The 23,410-nt window shown below is 44.7% G+C and overlaps 1 protein-coding gene across 1 annotated transcript; it reads right to left on the reverse strand.

The window, feature by feature from the left end:
- Positions 1-3,588: 3,588 nt before the first annotated feature.
- On the reverse strand, positions 3,589-4,495 carry LOC123115947 (probable calcium-binding protein CML36). Its single transcript, XM_044536975.1, has one exon. The coding sequence runs from the start codon at positions 4,460-4,462 to the stop codon at positions 3,791-3,793; it is 672 nt and encodes a 223-aa protein (XP_044392910.1). The 5' UTR covers positions 4,463-4,495; the 3' UTR covers positions 3,589-3,790.
- Positions 4,496-23,410: the final 18,915 nt, after the last annotated feature.

Raw genomic sequence — 23,410 nt, forward strand, 5'->3', positions numbered from 1 at the left:
GTGCTAGCGGAGCACCTTCTCGTGGACGTAGTCATCCCTCGCCCACTTGAGGGTGGCCTCGTCGGCGGCGGGCATATCCGCGTGCTCCGGCTTCATGGGGAGCAGCCCCGGCTCGGTCTTCGGCCGGACCAGGCAGAGAGAGCGCGGGGAGGTGGGCACCCTCGTTGATGACGAGGGCACCACTGCGGGTGCGGCGACGTAGCGGCATCTCCTCTTCCGGCTCCGTCTTGACGGGGCGGAGCACCGGCGAGCCGGAGGAGAGCGAGCCGGAGTCCGACAAGGAGGACGTCCCCGGCTCCATTCGTCGCGGCGTCCAGGAGCTGCCATGGCGGCGAGAGAACGACAGGCGCGGCGGGTACTCGAGGTGCGGCGTGTTGCCGGTCTCGATGTGGTCGAGGACGGCCTCGAGGGTGCGGCCCGTCGGCATTGAGGCGACCACGGGGGATGGTGCCATTGGCGGAGGCGATTTTCTCCTCACGGCGATGCTCGAAGAACATCGTCCACAATGCGTGGCTGTCGATGGCGTACCTCGGCTCGTTCCGCTGCGCCTCCGGTAGCGACGTGCGGATGCGGGCGATCTCTGCCCGCCGTGCAGCCCCTTAGGGCACCGGTGGTACCGGGACGCCGCCGGCGCTCAGCTTCCACGAGCCCGACACCTACATGTCCGGGGGCGCCGGATAGTCGGATTCATAGAGGAGGCGCGCCTCGTCCTCGTGGAGATGGCGTCGGCCGAAGCCGTTCACCACCGTGAAGTCGACGAGGTACCGCTCAGTCATTGCTCGTCGGCGGGGAAGAGGGGGGAGAGTTGCTCTCCGAGGTGGGAGACCAGGCGAGCTGTGCCGATTGTGGTGTCCATCAGCGGGGAGGCCGGCTTTTATAGTTGAAGCGGGGGCGGTGAGAGCCTGCATGCCGAGCGACGCGTGGCGGGAGCGGGCAGAACGCGTGTCAGTGGCGTCTTCAGTCCGCCGCCCGTGAGGCATCAATGGAGGCTGACCGGCGCAGCGGCCTTGGCAATTATTCCCGTGGGAACCGAGTCTATGAGGACGAGAAGCGGTGTCTCGCTGACTAGACAGGCCCATCCCCGATCACGCCAAAAGCACTTTCCCCGGCGCCCCCCAGCACGCCGGGTTCGGTCTGGGTCTGTCGGCGCCAGTTTTGGCCCAAACCGGCGAAAAACCAGCTCCTAGGGGCGCGACTGGGCCGTTTGTTGGGCGTCGGCGGCAAACCTGTTGGGGCACGGCTGGAGATGCTCTAACACGCCTCAATTTGACCCCTAAATTCCTAGGTTTGGAAATCTCCCATACACACTTCATTTTTTAACATTCTTCCTAGGTGATCAATGTGTTGGAGCGAATCTTTGCGAAGGTTTGCGTGGCCGTTTATCCCCCGTGGCGGAAAGGATTGCCCACCCCCCTTCAGTCTGCGTCCTTGAAAGGTCGACGGATCAATGAAGGGATTCTTGCCCTTCATGAGATTGTCCACGAGGTGACACGTTGAAGGGGCTTAATGGGGTTTTCCTCAAACTAGATTTCTAGAAGGCTTATGATCGTCTGGACTTGTCCTTTTTGAGGTTGGTGATGCAGCGACGAGGATTTGACGAGCGGTGGTGCTCCTGGATCATGCAATTGGTTAGATATGGAAACACGGCGATCAACATCAATGGCGAAGTGGGACCCTTCTTCCAGGCCTCCAGGAGGGTAAAGCAAGGGGATCCTGTCTCCCCCTTGCTTTAACCTTGCAGTTGATGCCCTTGCGGGCATCCTAGATAAGGCCAAGCTGGCCGACCACCTTAAGGGTGTGGTTAGTCATCTCATTCCGGATGGGGGGAGGGGTTACCCACTTGCAGTATGCGGATGACACCATGATTATGGTGGAAGGTTCGGACTCAGACATTGTTAATCTTAAGTTCCTTTTGCTCTGCTTTGAGGAAATGTCTGGACTTAAGATTAACTTTGATAAGAGCGAGGTTGTGGTCCATGGCTACTCGGAGGCTGAGCAGCACAAGATCGCGGATAACCTCAATTGTAGATTGGCTTCATTCCCCATATCTTACTTGGGGATGCCCCTGGCTGAGTCCAGGATTTTGGTGAGTGGGTATGATCAGCTTGTGGGACAAGTAGCGCCCCGTGCGGAGCCCTGGTGCGGTAGGTTCACGTCTAAAGGAAGCAAAATTGTCCTCATTAGCTCTAACCTTGCCAGCCTCCCCATGTATATGATGGGGATGTACATCTTGCCCGAAGGTGTGCATAGTTCCTTTGACAAGGAGCTGGCTAGGTTCTTCTGGCACGCAGGGGATGGTCGGCCTAAGTATCATATGGTGAATGGGCTGACATCTACTTGCCAAAGGACCGAGGTGGGTTGGGCATCCCTGCGTCTCGCCGTATGAACGTGGCGCTCATGCTTCGTTGGGTTTGGCAGATCTTAAGGGGAGATGGAGGTTTGTGGCTGCAGCTGATTGAGTCCAAGTACCTATAGGGCCAGCCCCTCTTGGCTTGCTCGCTCTCGGCTGGGTCCCGGTTTTGGAAATCTATCCAGGACATCAAGGAGGAGATTAGGCTAGGTTTGCGGTTCTCGGTTGGTAATGGGTCCAGGACCCAGTTTTGGTTGGCCCCCTGGCTTGATGGGGAGCCTCTCCACATGCGGTTTCCGAGGCTCTGCGATTTGTGACGACCCGGTTGTTCTTGTTTCTGAAGCTGCTTTGGATGAGGGTGGAATATTGCGTTCCGCCGCTCATTCGGACCAGCTGAGGTGCAAGAATGGGAAGACTTGAGGGAAGTAGTCCCTCTTCCTCTATCCCAGGATCCTGACACTGTTTCTTGGAGTCTTTCTCCTTCGGGAGAATTCTCCGTAAGTTCCGCTTATCAGGCGCTATGCCGGCTACCGGTTCTCTAGTGGTTATCCCCATTGTGGAAGGCGCCGATGCCCCTGAAGATCAAGATTTTCGTGTGGCAGCTTCTCAGAGATCGTTTACCTGCGGGGACCGAGGTGCTGAAACGCCATGGTCCGGGCAATGGCCTTTGCCCCCTTTGCCTCGTCCCGGAAACGGGAATGCACATTTTGTTCTCGTGTATAGCAGCACAGGCACTTTGGTGCTTTGTTCATGAGGCTCTGGGACCGGAGTGGGAGGCCCATGACCTTGCAAAGTTTCTGCAGGTAAGGGCCACTCAGGTTGGCCGTAAGCGCCGACTGTTCTGGTTTATCTTCGTGGCTATGATGTGGACACTTTGGACTATTCGCAATAAGATGGTGATTGAGCGGGTGTTCCCGCGGCGTGCTTCTGACTCGTTCTTCAGATTTCTTGCCTTCTTGCAACACTGGCATCCGCTCGCTAGGCCGAGAGATCGTGACCGGCTTCAGCTCTATCTGGCCACTCTGCTGTCTTCCACGCGCCGGCTCTCGGACCGTTCGTCTGCTTCGTAGCTTGCCTTGGCGGTCCTTTTATGTTTCTTCTTCTTTCGTTTGGGCGTGTTTGTGCTATGGGCCCAGTAGTTTTCTTTTATGGTTATGATTGAAACTTAGTTGTAGTTGTAGGAACGTATGCCTTATTTATAAAGCGGGGCGAAAGTCTATTTCGAGGGATGTTTCGGAGAAAGTTGCAAATCAAACATACCTTAATATTCATTTTGGCCTCTTCGTCGTGATTAGTTGGCCGGTCGAGTGATTTCATCACCATGAGTACACAACCACATCGAAAATCAAGAACAAAACCTAATTTACTCACTAATAATGAACGAACAACGGTAGTTAGGCTGCTAGTATAATTTAGATAGGGACACGTATCAGCAACAATTCACGGCGCAAGCATCATCATGCGCGTAAACTCGTTGAAGCAGACGAAGCCGTCGCCGTCGGTGTCGACGCCGCCGATCATGCGGCGGCAGTCCTCGACGGAACACCGCTCGTCGCCGAGGGAGGCCAACACGGCACGGAGCTCCTTGGCGGAGATCCTCCCGTCCCCGTCAGCGTCAAACACCGCAAATGTGTCCCTCAGCTCGCCCTCGTCCGCGACCTCCGCGGCCACGATCCCCTCAAGCGCGAGGCCGGCCTCCGCCTCGGCGAGCATCGCGGCCAGCTCCTCCTCTGTCGACACGACCGTACGCAGCGCCACCTCCAACTCCAACCGCGTCACGGCGACCAGGGCCGGTTTCTTGGTCGTCCCGGAGCCGGACGGTGCCGCCAGCCCCGAAGACGACGGCAGGACGGATCTCGGCGTTGTGACAGACTGGTCATCTGATGCCGACGGCGACGCGGTGGAGGCGAAGGAGCCGCCGTTGCCGCTCCTTTTGGATCTCTTCTTCCCCTTGTTCTCCTTCTTGGACGTGGAGGAACCGAAGAACTTCATGGCTGTCCTAGGCTCGTACGTATCTCGCGAAAGAGTGGACAGGAGGAGAGAGAGAGGAAGGCGGGGATGGTGGCGGAGCTGCGGAAGAGTAGACGGCCGGGGGAGAATTATAAGGGTCATCGCAGACGCGAAGGAGGTGAGCTTCGAGGAAGCTTCGCGCGGGAAAAACGTACTGGTTCGCCCGGACCTACCTTTCCTGCGATTTATTCGCCTCCTCCGCTTTGAGGGCTTCTTTCGTTCGTTTGCATGAAACCTACTTACCAATTTAGTCTAAATTTTAACAGTGTCATGAAGGTGAGAGGTGGACAAATCATGGAGGGTTTAATTAAATTTAGCCAGCCCTCTTCGTCGAAAATGACCAGATACATATCAAATGCGAAAACGATGACAACACTAATCATGCAAACTCTCCGCTAGTTATTCAACATAGTTTTTCTTTTTCAATAGCATCCAATCTTACGATGAGATTAATGGAGATTTCCACGGCGCCATCGCGTGGCAAGTGGCAACTAGGGTTTTCTTGCGAGTAAATGGCACTGGCGGTCCGAGAACTTGCGCTGCGGGTGCACTTAAGTCACGGTACTTGCAAACTGGAAAAACTCATCATAGAACTTACATTATGGGTGCAGATAGGTCACACAGGTCATCTGAACCGGCCAGCTGCCCGGTTTTCTCCCTCTAACGGGCAAGCGCAATAAATTTGTTCACGACTTTAAAAATATATGTGATTCGTGACTTTAAGAAAATGTTCGTGATCGATAAATTTGAAAACTATTTGTTCACGACTTCAAAAAAACTGTTCGCGAACGTTTAAAAAAATGGTGATCCGCGACTCTAAAAAATGTTTGCGAATGATAAATTAAAAAATATTTGTGATTGTGACTTTAAAAAAATGTCCAGGGACGAAAAAATTGAAAATGTTTTTGAATGATAAATTTAAAAATGTTCTTAAATTATTAATTTGAAAACTATTTGTTCACAACTTTAAAAAACGGTCGAGAACGATAAATTTGAAAAATATTTTTGAGTCGCGAACATTTTTTTAAAGTTGTGAACATTAAAAAAATTGTGATTCACGACTTTTAAAAAGTTCGCCAATGATAAATAAAAAACATTTATTAAAAATATTTTTGATTCGTGACTTTAAAAAAATGCCCACGAACAAAAAAATTGAAAATGCTTGTGAACGATAAATGTTCATGAATGATTAATTTGAAAACTATTTGTTTATGACTTTAAAAAAATGTTCGAGAACTATAAATTTGAGAAATATTTGTGATTCCCGAACATTTTGTTTTATGTTGTGAACGTTTAAAAAAATATTTGTGATTCGTGACTTTAAAAAAAGTTCGCGAACGATAAATAAAAAATATTTATTAAAAATATTTGTGATTCGTGACTTTTAATAAATGTCCAGGAACAAAAAATTTGAAAAATGTTTGTGAACAATAAATTTGAAAATGTTCATGAACGATTAATTTGAAAAATATTTGTTCACGACTTTAAAAAATGTTTGCGAATGATAAATTTGAAAAATATTTGTGATTCACGAACATTTTTTTAAGTTGTGAACATTTAGAAAAATATATTTGTGATTCGCGACTTTAAAAAAATGTTCCTGAACGATAAATTAAAAATATTTGTGATTCGTCACTTTATAAAAATGTCCAGGAATGAAAAATTTGAAATGTGACCTATGTGCACCCGCAACGCAAGTTCTGTGACGGGTTTTTCGCGAAAATAGGGCAGCTGGGCGGTTCAGATGGCATATGTGACCTATCTGCACCCACAATGCAAGTTCTATGACGGATTTTTCCGGTTTGCAAGTATCGTGACTTAAGTGCACCCGCAGCGCAAGTTCTCAGACCGCCAGTGCCATTTACTCCTTTCTTGCCGCCGTCACCCGCTAGTGGGCATGGACTGGCGCTTTTGTGGCCACTGTGAAGCAATTCCCAACCTACAGCTGCATTTTTGATCTTTGCCTAAATAGAGTGTTGGTAGTCTAGCTGGTTGATGGAGGTGCCACTCCTCTTGGAGTCAGGTGTCACGGTTGTCGTTGTTGTACTCGGCCATTGCTAGTGTCGTGGGTTGAGGTCGGACCTCGCAATGACATGAGAAGGCATTGCCACGCCACTAGGTCTAGCCAAGGGGGTTAGTGCACAGTCATTGTTGACCGCCTCTACGCTAGATCTGGTGTGAGTGGCCCTCGCCTATTCGCACAAATGGGAGATGTGTAGCATTTGTCTTTGCATGGGTGAATGTTAGCGAGAGGATGGTGTGCTAGTTGTGGAGGAGCGTTGGACAACAGCAAGGCTGACCAGCTACGCATATGCGGTGCCTCTCGGTGCAAGACGCATAAGGTTGACTTCTCAGCCTTCATAGTGATGCTCTAGGTGGTGGGCATGTTGACAGCCTATCTGCTGGTGATGATTTGTTATGTCGGCTATGAGGGCAGTGATATGGCTTGTGTGGGAGACACTCGTGGTGCGGGAGTTGTCATCATGGCTGATCCTACAGAGATATGGGTTTCGTCCATAGCAACCCCCTCCCTAGTCTACCTCGCCTCCTAGTGCCCCTGGTTTGGTGATAGTGCTTGGATTAGCTGCTCTATCGGCCTTGCCCATAGTTGTTACTGCATCGACGGGCCATGTTGGGATGCATCTTGATAGGTGTGAGGTAGTGTGGCTGGTAGATTTTGAATAATAGGTGGTCGGTTCCTAGATTTGAACGACGGTGCTGATAATGGTGACTATGACACTCTATTGCTAATGGTGGTTAGTCTTTGTTGGGCTCCCTAACGTAGAAATTTGTAGCATGCAACAAAGTTTCCTGCCTAGTGACTCCGGCTATGCTAATAATTCTACAAAGTTTTTTTAATATTCTTTCAGGAAAAACTATTTCTGCTTTGTTTGATCCAGGTTCGATTATTCTCCTCGATGGATTCTATCTTAAAACATTGCTAAAAAAATCCATTTCTTTATATTGAGATGTAAAAGGAGAAAAGTGGATTTCTAGTCACAGACCGCAAAACTCAAAACAAATTGGAACCATTAACTAGAATTACCGTATTTTTTAAATTGCAATAGTGAACGACTCTTAAAGCTTAATCCGTGTATAGGTAAAGTTTGCGTCTAAACAACATTGTTATCTAGATTATTGTTATTTTGATTTGGTTTATGTAACCTAGATTTTGTAGTCTGAAGCTGACAACACAAAATATAGAGGTGATATGAAAACTGTTCTCTATTTTTTTTCACGGGTAAACTAGCTAGGGACAGAATCGGATCCTCTGACATCAAAGAGGAAAGTCATGTAAGCTACAATACAAACTAGTGCAATGCAAAGAAGGAAAGTCAGAGTATTTTAGCGAATACTGTATGGATCTACTGCTAGTTACTGTTTGACGAAAATACATATAAAATTAATTTTATTGCACTGTAATTTTGTTTGTATATATATTTTTTTAAATGTATACAATAGATTTGTAATTTGTAAATTAATTCAAATCATTTTAGTCTTAATCATAGGGATTTAAGGTATTGTAGCTTACCTGACTTTACTCTTTCTTTACGTTAGAGGATCGCGATGACACGTAGACCATGCAAAATCAGACTCTGATCATACGTATGCCTTCGTACCATCAAGTCGGCACAGCATCTGTTTAGTACTACTACGAGTGTAGTATGACCTCCTCGACGGAGGACGAGACGTGTGACGGGTTCGGTTGGCGGGGAAGGCGCGGCGAAACTTCCTCTGTTGGCGGGCAGCGCCGACCCTGAATCCGGCCGAGTTGGTTCGTCAGGAAACTGGGAAGGAATTTCGGCCGGGTTACGTCGGAAGCGCCTCGAAAGCAACGAAAGCAAAGTCCTATCGGCTTGTCTCCTCCGCCGCGTGGTTTTCGCTCTTCTTCCGGGGTCACGCCAGACCAAATTTATACGTATACTAGTACATATGCCCGTGCATTGCAACGGGAGAAATAACAGAATTGTATTCAAATTTTGTGATGATTGTATCTGCAAAACACGTTCTGTTCATGCAAACTTTGATCTTAACCAAGATCCATGGAAACATCACTAAAACACTTTTAGTGTAGTACTAATGATACACATCTAGTTAATTGTTCCTGTCTTGTCAAGCATCTCATCGAAATCTTAAAAAAAAAATCTTTTCCTCGCAAAAAAATCTTTCAAACTTTGTAGTCATTTATTAAAAAAACATAATATTTTCTTTACCATCACAACGATTATTTTTTCCAACCTTACTCCTTGTTGTGTGCCTGAACTTACCTGGACAAAAAACCACAAACAGAATTTACATACTTCAAAGAGCACCAATCAAATAAAAATGAAATGTTTATAAGTAAATCAGCACGAACAGAACATGCTGAGGGCTCAACCTGCTAAGTGACTGCCTATATAATATTTAAAAAAGCCGGCATGAAAGATAAAGCCCGTAAATACATGAATTGAGCAACTAAAGAACATTATAAGTCACATTATAAATTTCTGACTCTCACATGTCAGCACTTACCCTACATCTGAATATTTTTGGGATCCAAAAGTGTTGACTCATGAGTCAGAATAAAAAAACTATTTTGCTTTGCTCTATTGAGCAACCAACACAAAGGTGTGTGCGACCTACATATTAATTCACTATGACAGCTAGTGTAGCACGTCACCACCAAAGAGACTATACAGGAGAGAATATCTAGTGAATCAGCCCTTGTCATCCCTAGCACCAACTATACAAATCTGGCTTACCTGATGATGAACATAATTACTATTGGAACAATAAAATATTAAAAAAATGTATCAATTGGTCTTGTTTCAGTGAGTACCTAGCTAGCAGCCTGCTACCTTATGAATAAGTAACAGAATCGTATTTGGCGTCAAGTAGGCAGCGACGGCGGCCTGATGTTGTTGCTCGCCCGAGGGGTGGGATGTCTGCAGCGGCGTCAAAGCGGACCCATCCACATCATATACGTGAGCTTGGTGTAACAGTTGGGAATCCCCATGCGTGACATGGAGTGGACGAGCTCGGCAGTTGACATGTACCTGCTGCCATCTTGGCTGAAGACGACGAAGGCCTCGACGGAGGAGGGGCAGGGCCAGAGGAGGAGATGCACACCACCCATTGGGAGGACGCGAGCTAGTTGAACTCCACGGTGCCGTTACCATCGTCGTGCTGATTTCATCCATCGTGACAGGGCAGAGGCCAAGTGAGCGGAGAAACGTGGCTATTTCGAGCAAGTTGCCACCCCTGTCGAAGTCGAATCAGAAGAAGAGTCTGGAGAGTTGCAGCAGCTCCTCGACCCGGAGCAGCGCCCGACCGCCAGTGCACATACATCAGGCACGGACAAGCAAAACACATACATACGCATCTCTGCTTCTCCAATTCAGCACGCTTCACACAAAGCAACACAAAGCAACACTAGTAACGCATAAAGCACGTCACATATGCAACTCATATTCAGTATTCAGTTATTCACCGTAGATTCTGCAGCAAGCTAGACAGGATAGGGAGTGCTGTTTTGGAGGCAGCCCCATGTATCTACGAAGGTAATTTATATTTGGGGAGACAACGCTAAGTAGTTGACGCTGCCGTCGGGGTGGACGCCGAAGTCATGGAGAGGAGCAGCACATGGGCAACGGCTTAGGAGACGGCAAAGCAACACCAGTTGCGCAATGTGAAACCAGGCCCAACACAGCCCAGTATGAGACGGACGAAGAAACCAACAGCACCAGCCCACGTACGAAGGCAACATAATAACGTATTTATGAGACGGACGAAGAACCAAAATCAGGGACCAAACCAAGAATACCTATTCCCTTTAATAATAGGTATAGATAGATATAGATATAGATATAGATATAGATAGATATAGATATAGATATAGATATAGATGCGTGATCAGTTTACCGTGCGTGCCATGCATGGTTCAAAATCGATGCAGGTTCCAAAGGCAAGCGACACAGCTTTGTGTACAACGGTACAATAACTCCTTTTTTGGGGTTTATCATTTATGTCATTAGTTATGTCTCATTTATCAGTTTTTCCATTAAGAATTTTAATTACTAAAAAATGTCATCGCTTCATTAGACGCATGCTTAAAAATGCCACTGGACACCATTAGTATTAGCTCAAATCACGTTTGCCATGTTATAATGATATAAATATCTATGTACCAACATGTCAGCTCTTTCTCTATCTCATTACAATAAAGTGTGGATCCCACTTGATACGAACAATATCCTTATTTTCCTGTTAAATTATTCGTTTGCTTACTCCTGACAAATGAGGCTCACACTTATCATTGTGAGATAAAGAGAACTAACATGAGGGTTTAAGGGTATTTTTGTCATATAACATGGTCAACGGGTTTGACATGACAATAATGATATCTAATGGCATTTTTGAGCAAGGATCTAACGGAACGATGACATTTTTTTAGATATCTAATAGCATATTGAGCAAGCATCTCATGGAACGATGGCATTTTTGAGCAGTTTTAACCTCTAATGGCAAAACTGAGTAGTGGGACACAAGTAGTGCAATAAATGATAAAAACCCTTTTATTAAAAAGAAAACATCAACTTTATTAATTGGAGATAACAGTTACATCGTCAATAAAGAAAAGATACAATATCAACCATAGGCTCCTCAAACCAATCCATTATCACGAATTTTTTTGCTAATTTTGCAAGTTCGTGAGCAACCTTATTTACTTCCTATTACAATGTTCAAAATAGTAAGAGGGAAATCACAGGCCATAAAATAGCAATAATCAAATATTGTCGCCGCTGCTCCGGCGAAATATCCTCCATTCTTCATCGTATCAATCACTTCCATATTGTCAGAGTTAGTGACAAGATGATTGCATCCCGCCTTCTGTGCAAGTAATAAGTCAAATCTTAGAGCCAAAGTTTCAGTTGTCAAAATGTCAGCACACCAATCAATCTTCTAGCTGGTGGATACACCTTTAGCTTTGCAATATCCAGTGCTTTACAATATTGTGCATGGTAAGGATGCTTATGTTAGCACAATATTGGGGTCGTCTCCTGTAAATGTACAATTCATACAAGCTCTGATTGGTGATAGATGGACTACTTGGCTTCATTTAGTTAGAAGGTTGATGGAGGTCATGTTAACTAATGAAACTTATACCTTCCTTTGAAGGTTAACTTCGTCGAGGGTGTTTTATGTGAAATCGATGTACACAAACATGATTAATATTGGGCTTGCTTTTTGTTCATATCATATTTGGAAGACCAAAGTGCCATTAAAGATTAAAAATTTCATGTGATTTGTGCACATGGGTCATTCTTACTAAGGACAATTCAGAAAAACTTAGATGGCAAGGGAGCAAACAATGATTAGGAGGAAATATTTCATCATTTGTTTCTTGCTTGCCATCTCGCGAAGTTTTTATGGCAAATAATTCACATGGCATTTAATTGGCCTCCACCCACAAGTATGATAGAGGCAAATGTGTCCCGTCTTTCGATGAGATGATGGATATCGCTTTGGGGGAAGTTGACTTTGACGATCTGACTACGAACGTGCAAGGACGTCGCGCCTTAGCAATCGCTAAACCAACTCCGAGAGGTTATTGACCACACCGGAGCACGATCAACCTGACCACGAGGGTCTGTTTCCTGCGGGCAAACGAAGAACAAGCAAGAAACTGAGATTGCAATCTGGATATTGCGAATATAAGATGAAAGCTTTATTGATCAAGGTGGGGTTCTGTGACACCTTTGTCTGGTCGTTGAACACAAACGAAGTACGCGAAGTTGCAGCTATGGCAAACTTTAATCTAAACAAAACCCAAAGTCTAAACGGTGCCCTAAGGGCTGTATATATGGAGGAAGAGAGGGGGAATTTCGTGGCCCTTGGTGGAGGGGTCCGAAATCAACCCTATCTCTTGTTTCCCCACACATACGAACTCTAAAAATAGCCTATACTTATGTATTTCGAAATTACATGGGCCTGGCCGAATAAAAAGGTGACGCAACACCTATAATAGCCTCTGGACGAAATTTATGAAGTGACATCTTGTATATTTCGTCCAAGGCTTCATGCACTCGTTATGGTGGCTTCAAAGACCTGAAATCATCACTTGTAACTCCGTTCTTGTTCCCCTTGCGCATGCCATCATCTCCATGCTTGTTCTTGCTCCAATGTTCATCCTTCTCCAAGCTAGGCCCTTCATTTGTAAGCAAAACAAATGTATCCAATTTAGGCAGCATCATATTCTCATGAACATTAGAATCATTACCAAGAAACGAAAGTACCTGGTAATTTAGTTGGCGTGCGCGAGCTCTAGTAATTGGTCCAGTATGTATAGAAGAAGGGGCTGTGGGTGTAACAATGGTATTGATGTCCTCATCATATGTCAAATGTGTTTGGTAACTGGTTATGTGGGTTGAGTGTAAATTAGGACACAAACCCGTGTGGGAGTTTGTCTTTTGCTTTGGGCTATATTGAATCGCAAGAATGATTATGTTTTTTACAGAACAAAGACCCACAACTATTTGTAGGTTATCTACCGAGCTATGTGATGGATTTGTATGTGGTCTTTTCTTCACCATGCGGAAGTGTGGGAGCTTATGGTCTTTAGGTGCAACCAATGGGAGATCGTACCATGAGATACAAACAACCGGTTTGGATGGTGGTCCAATAGTAGGTCATGTGTATATGCATAGATCCCTATTTCTGCAGGTTGTGGTTGCTCTTGTTTTTATTTTACTCTTTGTACTTAAGTAATGAATTGTGAGAATGTGTGTGTGTCGTAATGATGCAGAGGTGGGGGTAATCATCCTTTCCAAAAAAAACTCCTAGTCTGTTCATACACGCTGCCATCTACTACCACCTATCCCTCTTTGGCGTAGGATGCTCACTATCGGGGGATTGATTATGGGCCACGGGAAATCCTCCAAAACTCTGGTTCGAGCTCTAGGGGCTTGGTTCGCGTCTACGAGGCTACGAGCTAGGCATGACAAGGACACAGTAAGCTAACCAGGTTCAGGCCACCATGCGGTGTAAAACCCTACTCCTGCTTGGTGGAATTGCTTGTGGACAGTGCTCTTGGAGCTATAATGCGAGCTAAAGCTCTCGGGGTCTACGATGGAGCAAGAAGCTGATCCTTGTCTATGGTGGACACACTGCCCGTTTTATAGGTGCCATGGGCCTCTTCCCCGAAAATATGAGCGGGAAAGGGGTACCATGGGGCGGCAATTTAAAAGGGAACAGGCGCTGATACGTCTCCAACGTATCTATAATTTTTTATTGTTCCATTCTGTTATATTATCATTCTTGGATGTTTTACAATTATTTTATGGCAACTTAATATTATTTTTTGGGACTAACCTATTGGCATAGTGCCCAGTGCCAGTTTTTGTTTTTTAATTTGTAGAATATCAGTACCAAATGGAGTCCAAACGTAGCGAAAATTTTTGGAGATTTTTTCTAGACCAGAAGACACCCAGTGGGCCAAAAAGTACTAGAGGGGAGGCCTGAGGTGGGCACAGCCCACCAGGGCGCGCCAGGAGGCCCATGCGTGCCCAGGCGGTTGTGCCCCCCGCGGTGACCTCCCGCACCGCCTCTTCACCCTATAGATACCCAAATATTCCAGAAACCCTAGGGGAGTTGACAAAACACAATTCCAGCCGCCGCAAGTTCCAGAACCACGAGATCCAATCTAGACACCATCACGTAGGGGTTCATTATCCTCATTGGTGCCTCTCTGATGATGCGTGAGTAGTTCACCATAGACCTATGGGTTTGTAGACAGTAGCTAGATGGCTTTCTCTCTCTCTTTTGATTCTCAATACAATGGTCTCTTGGAGGTCTATTTGATGTAACTCTTTTTGCAGTGTGTTTGTTGGGATCCGATGAACTTTGGGATCACGAAGGTATGACAATATTACCTTGGGGTGTTGTTGGGGAATGTTGCATGGGAAACAAAAAAAATTCTACGCACACTATCCATGGAGATGCATAGCAATGAGAGGGGAGATTATGTCTACGTAACGTCGTAGACCGTAAAGCGGAAGCGTTTAACAACGCGGTTGATGTAGTCAAACACCTTCGCGATCCAACCGATCAAGTACCGAACGTATGGCACCTCCGCGTTCAGCACACGTTCAACTCGGTGACGTCCTCGCCTTCTTGATTCAACAAGATGGGAAAAGTAGTAGATGAGTTTCGGCAACATGACGTCATAGTGATGATGGTGGTGAACTTGTTCCCGCAGGTCTTCGTCGTGCACTGCAGAAAACTAGACGGAGGAATAAACTGTGGAGAGGGGCGCCGCACACGGCTAAGAGATTGTCGTGGGTTTGTGTGGCACCCCTCCCTCATATATATATATATATATATATATATATATATATATATATATATATATATATATATATATATATATATATATAGGTGGGGGAGGGGAGGCAGCCAAGGGGCTCCCCAAGGTGGCCGGCCGGCCCCCTTGGGCTCCTGCTCTATGGTGCCCCCCTTTTCCTTTTCCTTGGGCCGATGTGTTCCCCCTTCTTGGCCCATAAGACCCATTAACCTCCCGGGGCTTCCCGGGACCCCTTTCGGTGATCCGATGACTATCCGATACACCCTGGAACCTTTCCGTTGACCAAATAGCATCGTCATATATATCAATCTTTACCTCCGGTCCATTCCGGAGCTCCTCGTCATGTCTGTGATCTCATCCGGGACTCCGAACAACATTGGTCACCAAATCACATAACTCATATAATAATATATCATCAACAAACATTAAGTGTGTGGACCCTATGGGTTCAAGAATGATATAGACATGACCGAGATGCCTGTCCGGTCAATAACCAATAGCGAAACCTAGATGCCCATATTGGTTGCTACATATTCTACAAATATATTTATCGGTCTAACCTTATGACAACATACGTGATTCCCTTTGTCTATCGGTATGTTACTTGCCCGAGATTCGATCGTCGGTATCTTCATACCTAGTTCAATCTCATTATCGGCAAGTCTCTTTACTCGTTCTGTAACACATCATCTCGTAACTAACTCCCTAGTCATTTTGCTTGCAAGCTTCTTGTGATGTGTATTACCGAGAGGGCCCAGAGATACCTCTCCAATACATAGAGTGACAAATCCCAATCTTGATCCATGCCAACTCAACAGACACCTTCGGAGATACTTGTAGAGCATCTTTATGATCACCCAGTTATGTTGTGACGTATGATAGCACACAATGTATTCCTCTGGTATCCGAGAGTTGCATGATCTCATAGTCGAAGGAATATGTATTTGTCATTAAGAAAGCAATAGCAATAAACTGAACGATCATATCCTAAGCTAAGAGATGGCCTTATCCATCACATCATTATCCTAATGATGTGATCCCGTTATCAAGTGAAAACACATCCCATGGTTAGGAAACCTTAACCATCTTTGATCAACGAGCTAGTCTAGTAGAGGCTTACTAGGGACATGGTATTTGTTTATGTATCCACACATGTATTTAAGTTTCCCATAAATATAATTCTAGCATGAATAATAAACCTTTATCATGAATAAGGAAATATAATAATAACAACTTTATTATTGCCTCTAGGGCATATTTCCATCAGTCTCTCACTTGCACTAGAGTAAATAATCTAGATTACATTGTAATGAATCTAACACCCATGGAGTCTTGGTGTTGATCATGTTTTGCTCGCGGAAGAGGCTTAGTCAACGGATCTGCTACATTTAGATCCGTATGTATTTTGCATATTTCTATGTCTCCATCCTTGACCTTTTCAAGAATGGAGTTGAAGCATCTCTTGATGTGTTTGGTTCTCTTGTGAAACCTGGATTCCTTCGCTAAGGCAATTGCTCCTGTGTTATCACAAAAGATTTTCATTGGACCAGACGCACTAGGTATTACACCCAGATCAGATATGAACTCCTTCATCCAGACTCCTTCATGTGCTACTTCTGAAGCGGCTATGTACTCCGCTTCACACGTAGATCCCGACACGACGCTCTGCTTGGAACAACACCAACTGACAGCTCCACAATTCAATACAAATATGTATCCAGTTTGTGACTTAGAGTCATCTGGATCAGTGTCGAAGCTAGCATCGACGTAACCACTTATGACGATGTAACATCCCAATTTTCAATTTGGATGTTATACATAGATCATCATATGCATATCATATTTATTTTGCATTTTGTTGTGATCCTAGAAATCTTAAGCAACTCAAGGACCCAAGGAGAGAGTTGGAGGTTTCACTAAATTCATATTTGAATTTATTTCAAATTTGAAAAGAGGATCAATTTGATTTTAATACTTTTCTCTTTAATTATTTCCAATAATAAAAATAAATGAGAGAAGATAATATGACTTCTTCAACAGAAGAGAAATATTGGAGAAGAAATTTTAAAATCAAATTATTATTTTATTTGCTATTTGAATTAGAGAAAACTTGCATTTTTGAAAATTGCATTTTAGTCAAAGAAAATGTTCGTCTTGTCCTAACTATTAGGTTTGGACGGTGAAAATTGTTTCTGGAATTTTTAGATTTTTTTATATTTATTTAGGATTTTTATCTGCGGCAAAAATTATTTTGTTAAAAAAAGTCTCCGGACCGAACTGGGTCAAAGCCCAGCCGCCGCACCGCCGCCTTCCGCTCGGGGAGTCCGACCCCGAGCCATCGTCGGAGTCCGCCCGGACCCCGCGAGCCACCGCCCCCTCCCCCCGCCCTCGGGCCTTTAAAACCGGACCCCGCCGCCTCCCTCTCCTCCTCATCGCCGCAAGCCGCCACCGCCCTCGCCTGCAGCAGCCGCCGCCTCCCCGCTCGCGCCCCGCGCCGCCGCTGCATGCCGTTGTTGCCGTCGCCGCCGCCCGCGCAGCCGGATCCTGCAGCCTGCCGTTAACCAGTAAGAACCGGCCGGTTCTTACAAATTTTTTTGGTTTCGCAGTTTAGTTTTTAGATCGGTTTTTCCGATTTAGGTTAGATCGCTTTATTTTATTAGATTAGTTTATTTAACGAACGTTTGTTCGTTTAGATCTGTTAGTGAATGTTTTGGTTCGTTTCGTTTTGTTAACGACGTTCGCGCGGTAGTTTTTTCTTTTTACTTTTATTTTCGGCCAGGGACCTATCTATGAATAGTTTTATCATGATTTAGCCCCTAATTTTAAAACCAGCGTAACTTTTTGCTCGTTTGCCCAAATTAGATGAAACCAGCGCCTAAATCTTCCTAACGATCTCTTGTTTCCAGTTAACCAACTTGAACATGATTTTGACAATTTAAAATTTGAGATTACTTCAGATTAGTAAACGATCTTGTTTCGTTCGTATCCTGGGTTTCGTTTCTCCGTTTGAGTTGTTTCTTTTTGCAAATCGTAGCTAATCACATGTACCTATTGTTAAGATCTAATCCACATGATAATGATGCTTTTAAGTTTTGTTTTCTGTTTAGTTTAGCCATTTGCTTTTTTCGTGTTTGATTTGGATCTTTTCTCGTTTTCTCTCTGTTTCGTTTGAGTGATGGCTTATGTATGCTACTGTTTATCTATGCTAGACTACCCAGAGTGTGAAGCTTGTTACTATGAATCTCTAGAGTTTGCAGATCGTCAGCAAGGCAAGTTACACTTTGATCATACTCTTCTATACCAAGTTTTTACTATGCATGAGTATTGCCCCTCAAATATTTGCATGAGTAGGATTCGGAACATGTGGTTTGGTTGTAGTACTTGAGGTAGGAACCTAATACCTTTTGATCACCCCGGGAATATACGTTATGCTTTATTATTGCTTGTCCATGCTCGTAGACGGGGATTGGATCGTGATACACATGGAAGTTATGAGAGTTATTAATTTTGGATAAAATTAAGGTGGCAACTTTAATACACATCTGGGTGGATTGGTTGGGGCACCTGGGGAACCCAGTGTTGTCCATTAAGGGAAATCCCGGGGTATCTGTGTGATTTTTCCTCGGTTCGCCACCCAGGCTCAAAGAGATCATATGATATTTCATGCCTAGAAACTTCCGTGTGCAGCCACAAGCCATTATGAGCTCTGGCATAGTTGAGTAAGTTGTATGAGCTCTCGAAGAGGTGGACTAGCAGATGTAGAGGGGAAGTAGGTGTACCGGTCTTCCCGGAGTAGAGAGTTAATGCTTCAGAAAGATTATGTCTCGATCTTCCGATCATGGATGCGGTCGAGTCTTGTGGGGAAAAGTGCACAACCTCTGCAGAGTGTATAAACTAATCATGGTTAGCCGTGTCCCCGGTTATGGACATCTTGAGTATCTGGAATTGAATATTATTGTTGATCTCATCACTCTTTAATTAATTGAATTGGGTTAAAAATGATACTTGTTTAATTGGGATTTGAGTTGGGGGAACCTTCTCAAATATTGGAACAACTTGGGAGTAGTTTAAATAAATTTATTCCTTTGTTGTAGGGGAAAACTAGCTCTATGCAAAATCATAAACTTAGAGCCTCCACCAGCCAAATATTGCATGTAGATATAGTTCTTGCATTCATTGCCTTAAAGTGTAACTATGCCAGCATATTCAATGTGTTGACCTACACGGCTGCAACATCTCATGTTGCAGACTATTCAGATGACGAATAAGGTGCGATAGGTCGTTGTCTTGCACTCAGCTATGCTGTTGGAGTTGATCGACTCATTTACCTTCGAAGCTTCCGCAGTTATTTAGCTTAGATGGTCTTCAGCCATGATATTTTTGTGTAATCATACTCTTTATGAGGACTCGATGTAATAAGTGTGTGATTGAACTCTGTTATAATTCCTCGAGTACTGTGTGTGTCAGCATTACCGATCCAGTGATGCAACTAAAAGACGGAGACTTCGGTCCATTGGGATCGTGGTTGCTACAAGATGGTATCAGAGCACACACTGACTATAGGACGCGACCACTAGAATAATCCACATGAATTCTCTTCTTTGCTCATTTCTAATTCTCCTCTATTTCTACTTTATAGATAGCGGACCCTAGGAACAAGTTCACTCAGCCGGATGACGACACCCCTTTCGGACGACACTTGAAGGAAGTCACTAAGTACCTGAACATCGGACTATCAAGCTTCACTGGGACTTTCTCTGCTACTGTACCGGAAGAGGAGCGCTAGAAGATCAAAGTCTGGGTACCTGGGAGGACATTCGTGCCAACAACGGAGCCTATTGATTTCTAGCTGGATGCACCAAGCTGGATTTAGGAAAGAGCATGGCCACCCATATCACCTTTGGACGCATACGTGAAGTGTACCACAAGGAGCTGGAAAAAACTATCTACTAAATATGTGGCCGCCGAGACGAAGAATGGGAGATGATTCATACCAGGAGGGATGGATCAATTGTAGCTTACATTCAGGAGATGTGTGATCATATTCGTCGACAAGAGAATCAACTATGTTTCAACATGAAAAAGATCAAGAAGCTGATGAAGAAGAACAATGAGCTAGAAGTTTACATGTGATGGATATGAGGAAGAAATTGTCGTACTACTGGAGAAGCATGAAGATCTGAAGAGGAAGCTAGGACTACCAGTGGAGAATCACAAGAGAGAACCAGCAAAGGAGATCCATTCGGAGGACTACATCATCTTGGACGACACCGACACGAACAGTAATGCAAATGATGACAGTGATGACGACTACGTTGATGAAACTGGAGCAGATATCATGGAGTCTTCCTCTGATCAAAATTTCTAGATGACCATCATGTAACTAATAGTATTCTTCCAAGTAGTTAGCATCGATCGAGTTTGTAATCGTAGTTTAGATCGATTGTGTGAACCTTGTGTGCTATTGAATGAAGTGAATTGATTGTGTTTGTCTCATGAGCATATGGGTAGTGAATCTCTCTTAGACCTATTTCTATTATGTTTTCTCACCCCTCACTACAAAAAATACACTTCCGTGATGATACGTGTTTGTCACAGTAGGTCACGTTTTATGTCATGCATGTACATCCACGACGATTTTATGACAGAATCAAGATAGTCATACCTGTGCTGTCGTAGAAGTGTTCCATGACATTACCAAAATTATCATCATGGAAGTGTCTACTTCCATGACGATAAATCGTGCGTCACAGAAGTGCTTTCGTCAAGGGTGACCGACACGTGGCATCCACCGTAACGGAATGCCGTTAAGCTATCGGGTCCGGTTTTGGATCCGATAACTCGTTAACAGCCCCGACCAATGGGGATTTTCCACGTGTAAAATCATCATTGGCTGGAGGAAACACGTGTCGGCTCACCGTTGGGACAGATGTCATCCACTCATTGGATAGAAGGTGCCTATGATACGTCGACACGTGGCACGGCCCAACAGAGGCCCATTCCTGTGAAAAGGCCGGCATGTTTGACTTGGTCAAAAGGTGGCGGGTCGGCCCATGGAAAGCCTGTTAATGGCATGTTCGCATATAGCCCATTTACAGCCCGCTAACCCAAGGCCCGTTACGCCCTATCCGAATTAGGCCCAGTAGCGTCATCTGGGCCATCCAATATGATTCCAGCCCGTTTTCACTTCTGGCCCATGTATGGCCCATGATGTCTTTCGGCCCATATGAGGCCCTTTGTAACTCTTGGCCGATTAACAGCCCATGGTGAAACTGGCTCGTAATGAACAGTGTATCACTTTATACCCATTAATGGCCCGTGGTCAAACTGGCCCGTAATGAACAGTGTATCACTTTATAGCCATTAACTGCCAGTTATTCCGTTGGGCCGTTTCCAGCCCATGTTATCTTTCGGCCTTCTCAAAGCCCATTTATTCTTGGACTCATTTCCAACATTCGTTTACTTACGGCCCGTTACTGTCATTTTCTGCTTGTGGGCTAAATTCAGCCCGAGGTTACAGTCGGTCCATTTGTGGCCCATTAATACGTTGGGCCATTTTCATAGCGTCATCAAATATGGCCGATTAACAACGGCCCGTTATGGTCGGCCCATGAACAGACGATTCCAACTCTAGCCCGTTTACGGCCATAATGCGGTCTGTTATTGGCCCATGTTTGGCCAACCGGTCATACGGCCCGTAGAAGGCCCATTGATGATACGGCCCGTAGAAGGCCCATTGTGTCTACGACCCATATAAGGCCCATCGTTTCCACGACCCGTAGAAGGCCCATTGTTTCTACGGCCCGTAGGAGGGAAATGGTAACTACAGTAAATATGTAGCCCATGGTTATTGTGGCCTAGTTTTAAAAAATAGGTTATTTCGTCCACTAGCAAACCGCGGAAAAAGAACTACACTAACTACAAGCAAAGAAATAAACAAGACAATAAGGAAATAAATAAGCAAGCAACTTACGCTAGGCTATCACAACTATTACACATATTACATCCACTGGGCATCAAAGTTCGCCACTAGTGCAAATATAGGGAACACATCAGCATATAAACGCCGCAGCAAAACAAGTCTAGAACTAAAACCACTTTAGAAGAGCTCAAGAAACAATATCCTGGGTGCCCATAATGCTGGCAAGATGCTTAGCAAGCTTATTAACTTTCTCTTGTTTGGCGCTTAAGTCCTCCAGCACTTGCTGTTACACCAGAAAGTATGCATCTGAATTCTGCAGGGACTTTCTCAATCCTTTGGCTTCCTGTTGCACAACATCTGATTGATGTCTTTCAACTTGAAGTTGAGACTCAAGAAGCCGAACTGATTCAGGCAACGAGTTCGAAGAGCTGGTGCCAGCAGTAGTAGCCAGTAACTCGAACACTACATCTAGACAGGACTTTGGGGTTATCTCAGTGTCTTCAGTATAGTTTTTATCAGCTTTCTTGGAGACCAAAAGGGATGTCTCACTATCTTGAACCTTATGTGCATTACTTCCTTTACCATTGCATAACGGGGTACTCTTCTCCAATATTTTATCCGCGTTCTAAAAGAGAAACAAACAAACACATCACATGTTTACAATGTAGTATATGAAACTCATTTTGGTAAACCAGTTCAGTAGTAAGGCGGACAGGATAACAACATGAAACAAACATATATCTATGTAGTATGGTTACTGTATGGTCTATATCATTCTAGTTTATGTTTCCAAATCAAGATAGATACAGTTCGAATCATATCTATTTACGACAAAATAGCATAGACAGAATATAAGTGTGGGAAACTACACAGCAATAATAACACTTGTAATGTGCATGGCATGAGAACATAACTTTTTATTCAATTGAAACTGAAATCAACATAGAGCAAGTTACAACAGAAAACACATTAAAGAAACAGGTTTAGAACATACCTGTTGCGCCATTGGAGTTTCAATTGCATCCCTAAAATTTGAAATTAGTTGGTATGAGTAAATACAATGATGCAAGAGCAAAGTAGTATGAACCATAGCTATGGAACCTAACCTGAGAACAATTCTTCTTCTGCTTTAAGCGTTGACGTGGGGTTCGGAGTGGTGGTCCTCGTGCTTTGGGCACTGCAGTTGCCTTACTAACTGCTCGTGTTTGGGTGCTCTGTGGTGGAGACGATGTTGTGTCAACGGGAACTGGGTTACTATCTGCTGGGGTTGGGGTTAGAAGGGGTGTAGCTGGTTCTCTGTCCAACTGGGTAGGGGTACAATCTGCATGAGTCTGGGTTATGTGTGGTGGGGCTAGTTCTTGGGCAAGTACAACCGTGGTTCTATCTGCATCGACAGGTAGCACAATATTTTCTGAAGACCGTGTTTTTAATCCCACAGATACTGCCATCACCCCCTCCAATTGAAATGGCTGATAAACAAGAAAAGTAATTGAATGTACAGACATTGTAAGATAGACAGGTGCAATGGATAGTAGGGAAGAAAATAGGGCATGAAATAATTCACATTTATGTTGTCTAACCAAACAGAATAGCATGGCATAATTTCACATATATGATGGCTAATTAAACAGGATAGCATGACACAATTTCACATGTATGATGGCTAACTAAACAGGATAGAATGACATACTTCAAAATATGATGACTATGTAAACAGGATGACATGATATAACTATACGATGTATCTATTAAAGTGGTTGGCATGCCATAAATCACAAACATGCCG

This window comes from Triticum aestivum, chromosome 5B (assembly GCF_018294505.1).
Source record: "Triticum aestivum cultivar Chinese Spring chromosome 5B, IWGSC CS RefSeq v2.1, whole genome shotgun sequence".
In the NCBI taxonomy this organism is placed as follows: domain Eukaryota; kingdom Viridiplantae; phylum Streptophyta; class Magnoliopsida; order Poales; family Poaceae; genus Triticum; species Triticum aestivum.

What these genes read in the sequence shown, in the direction of transcription:
- LOC123115947 (XM_044536975.1), bottom strand. Translation starts at nt 4,462, where the DNA reads ATGACCCTTATAATTCTCCCCCGGCCGTCTACTCTTCCGCAGCTCCGC.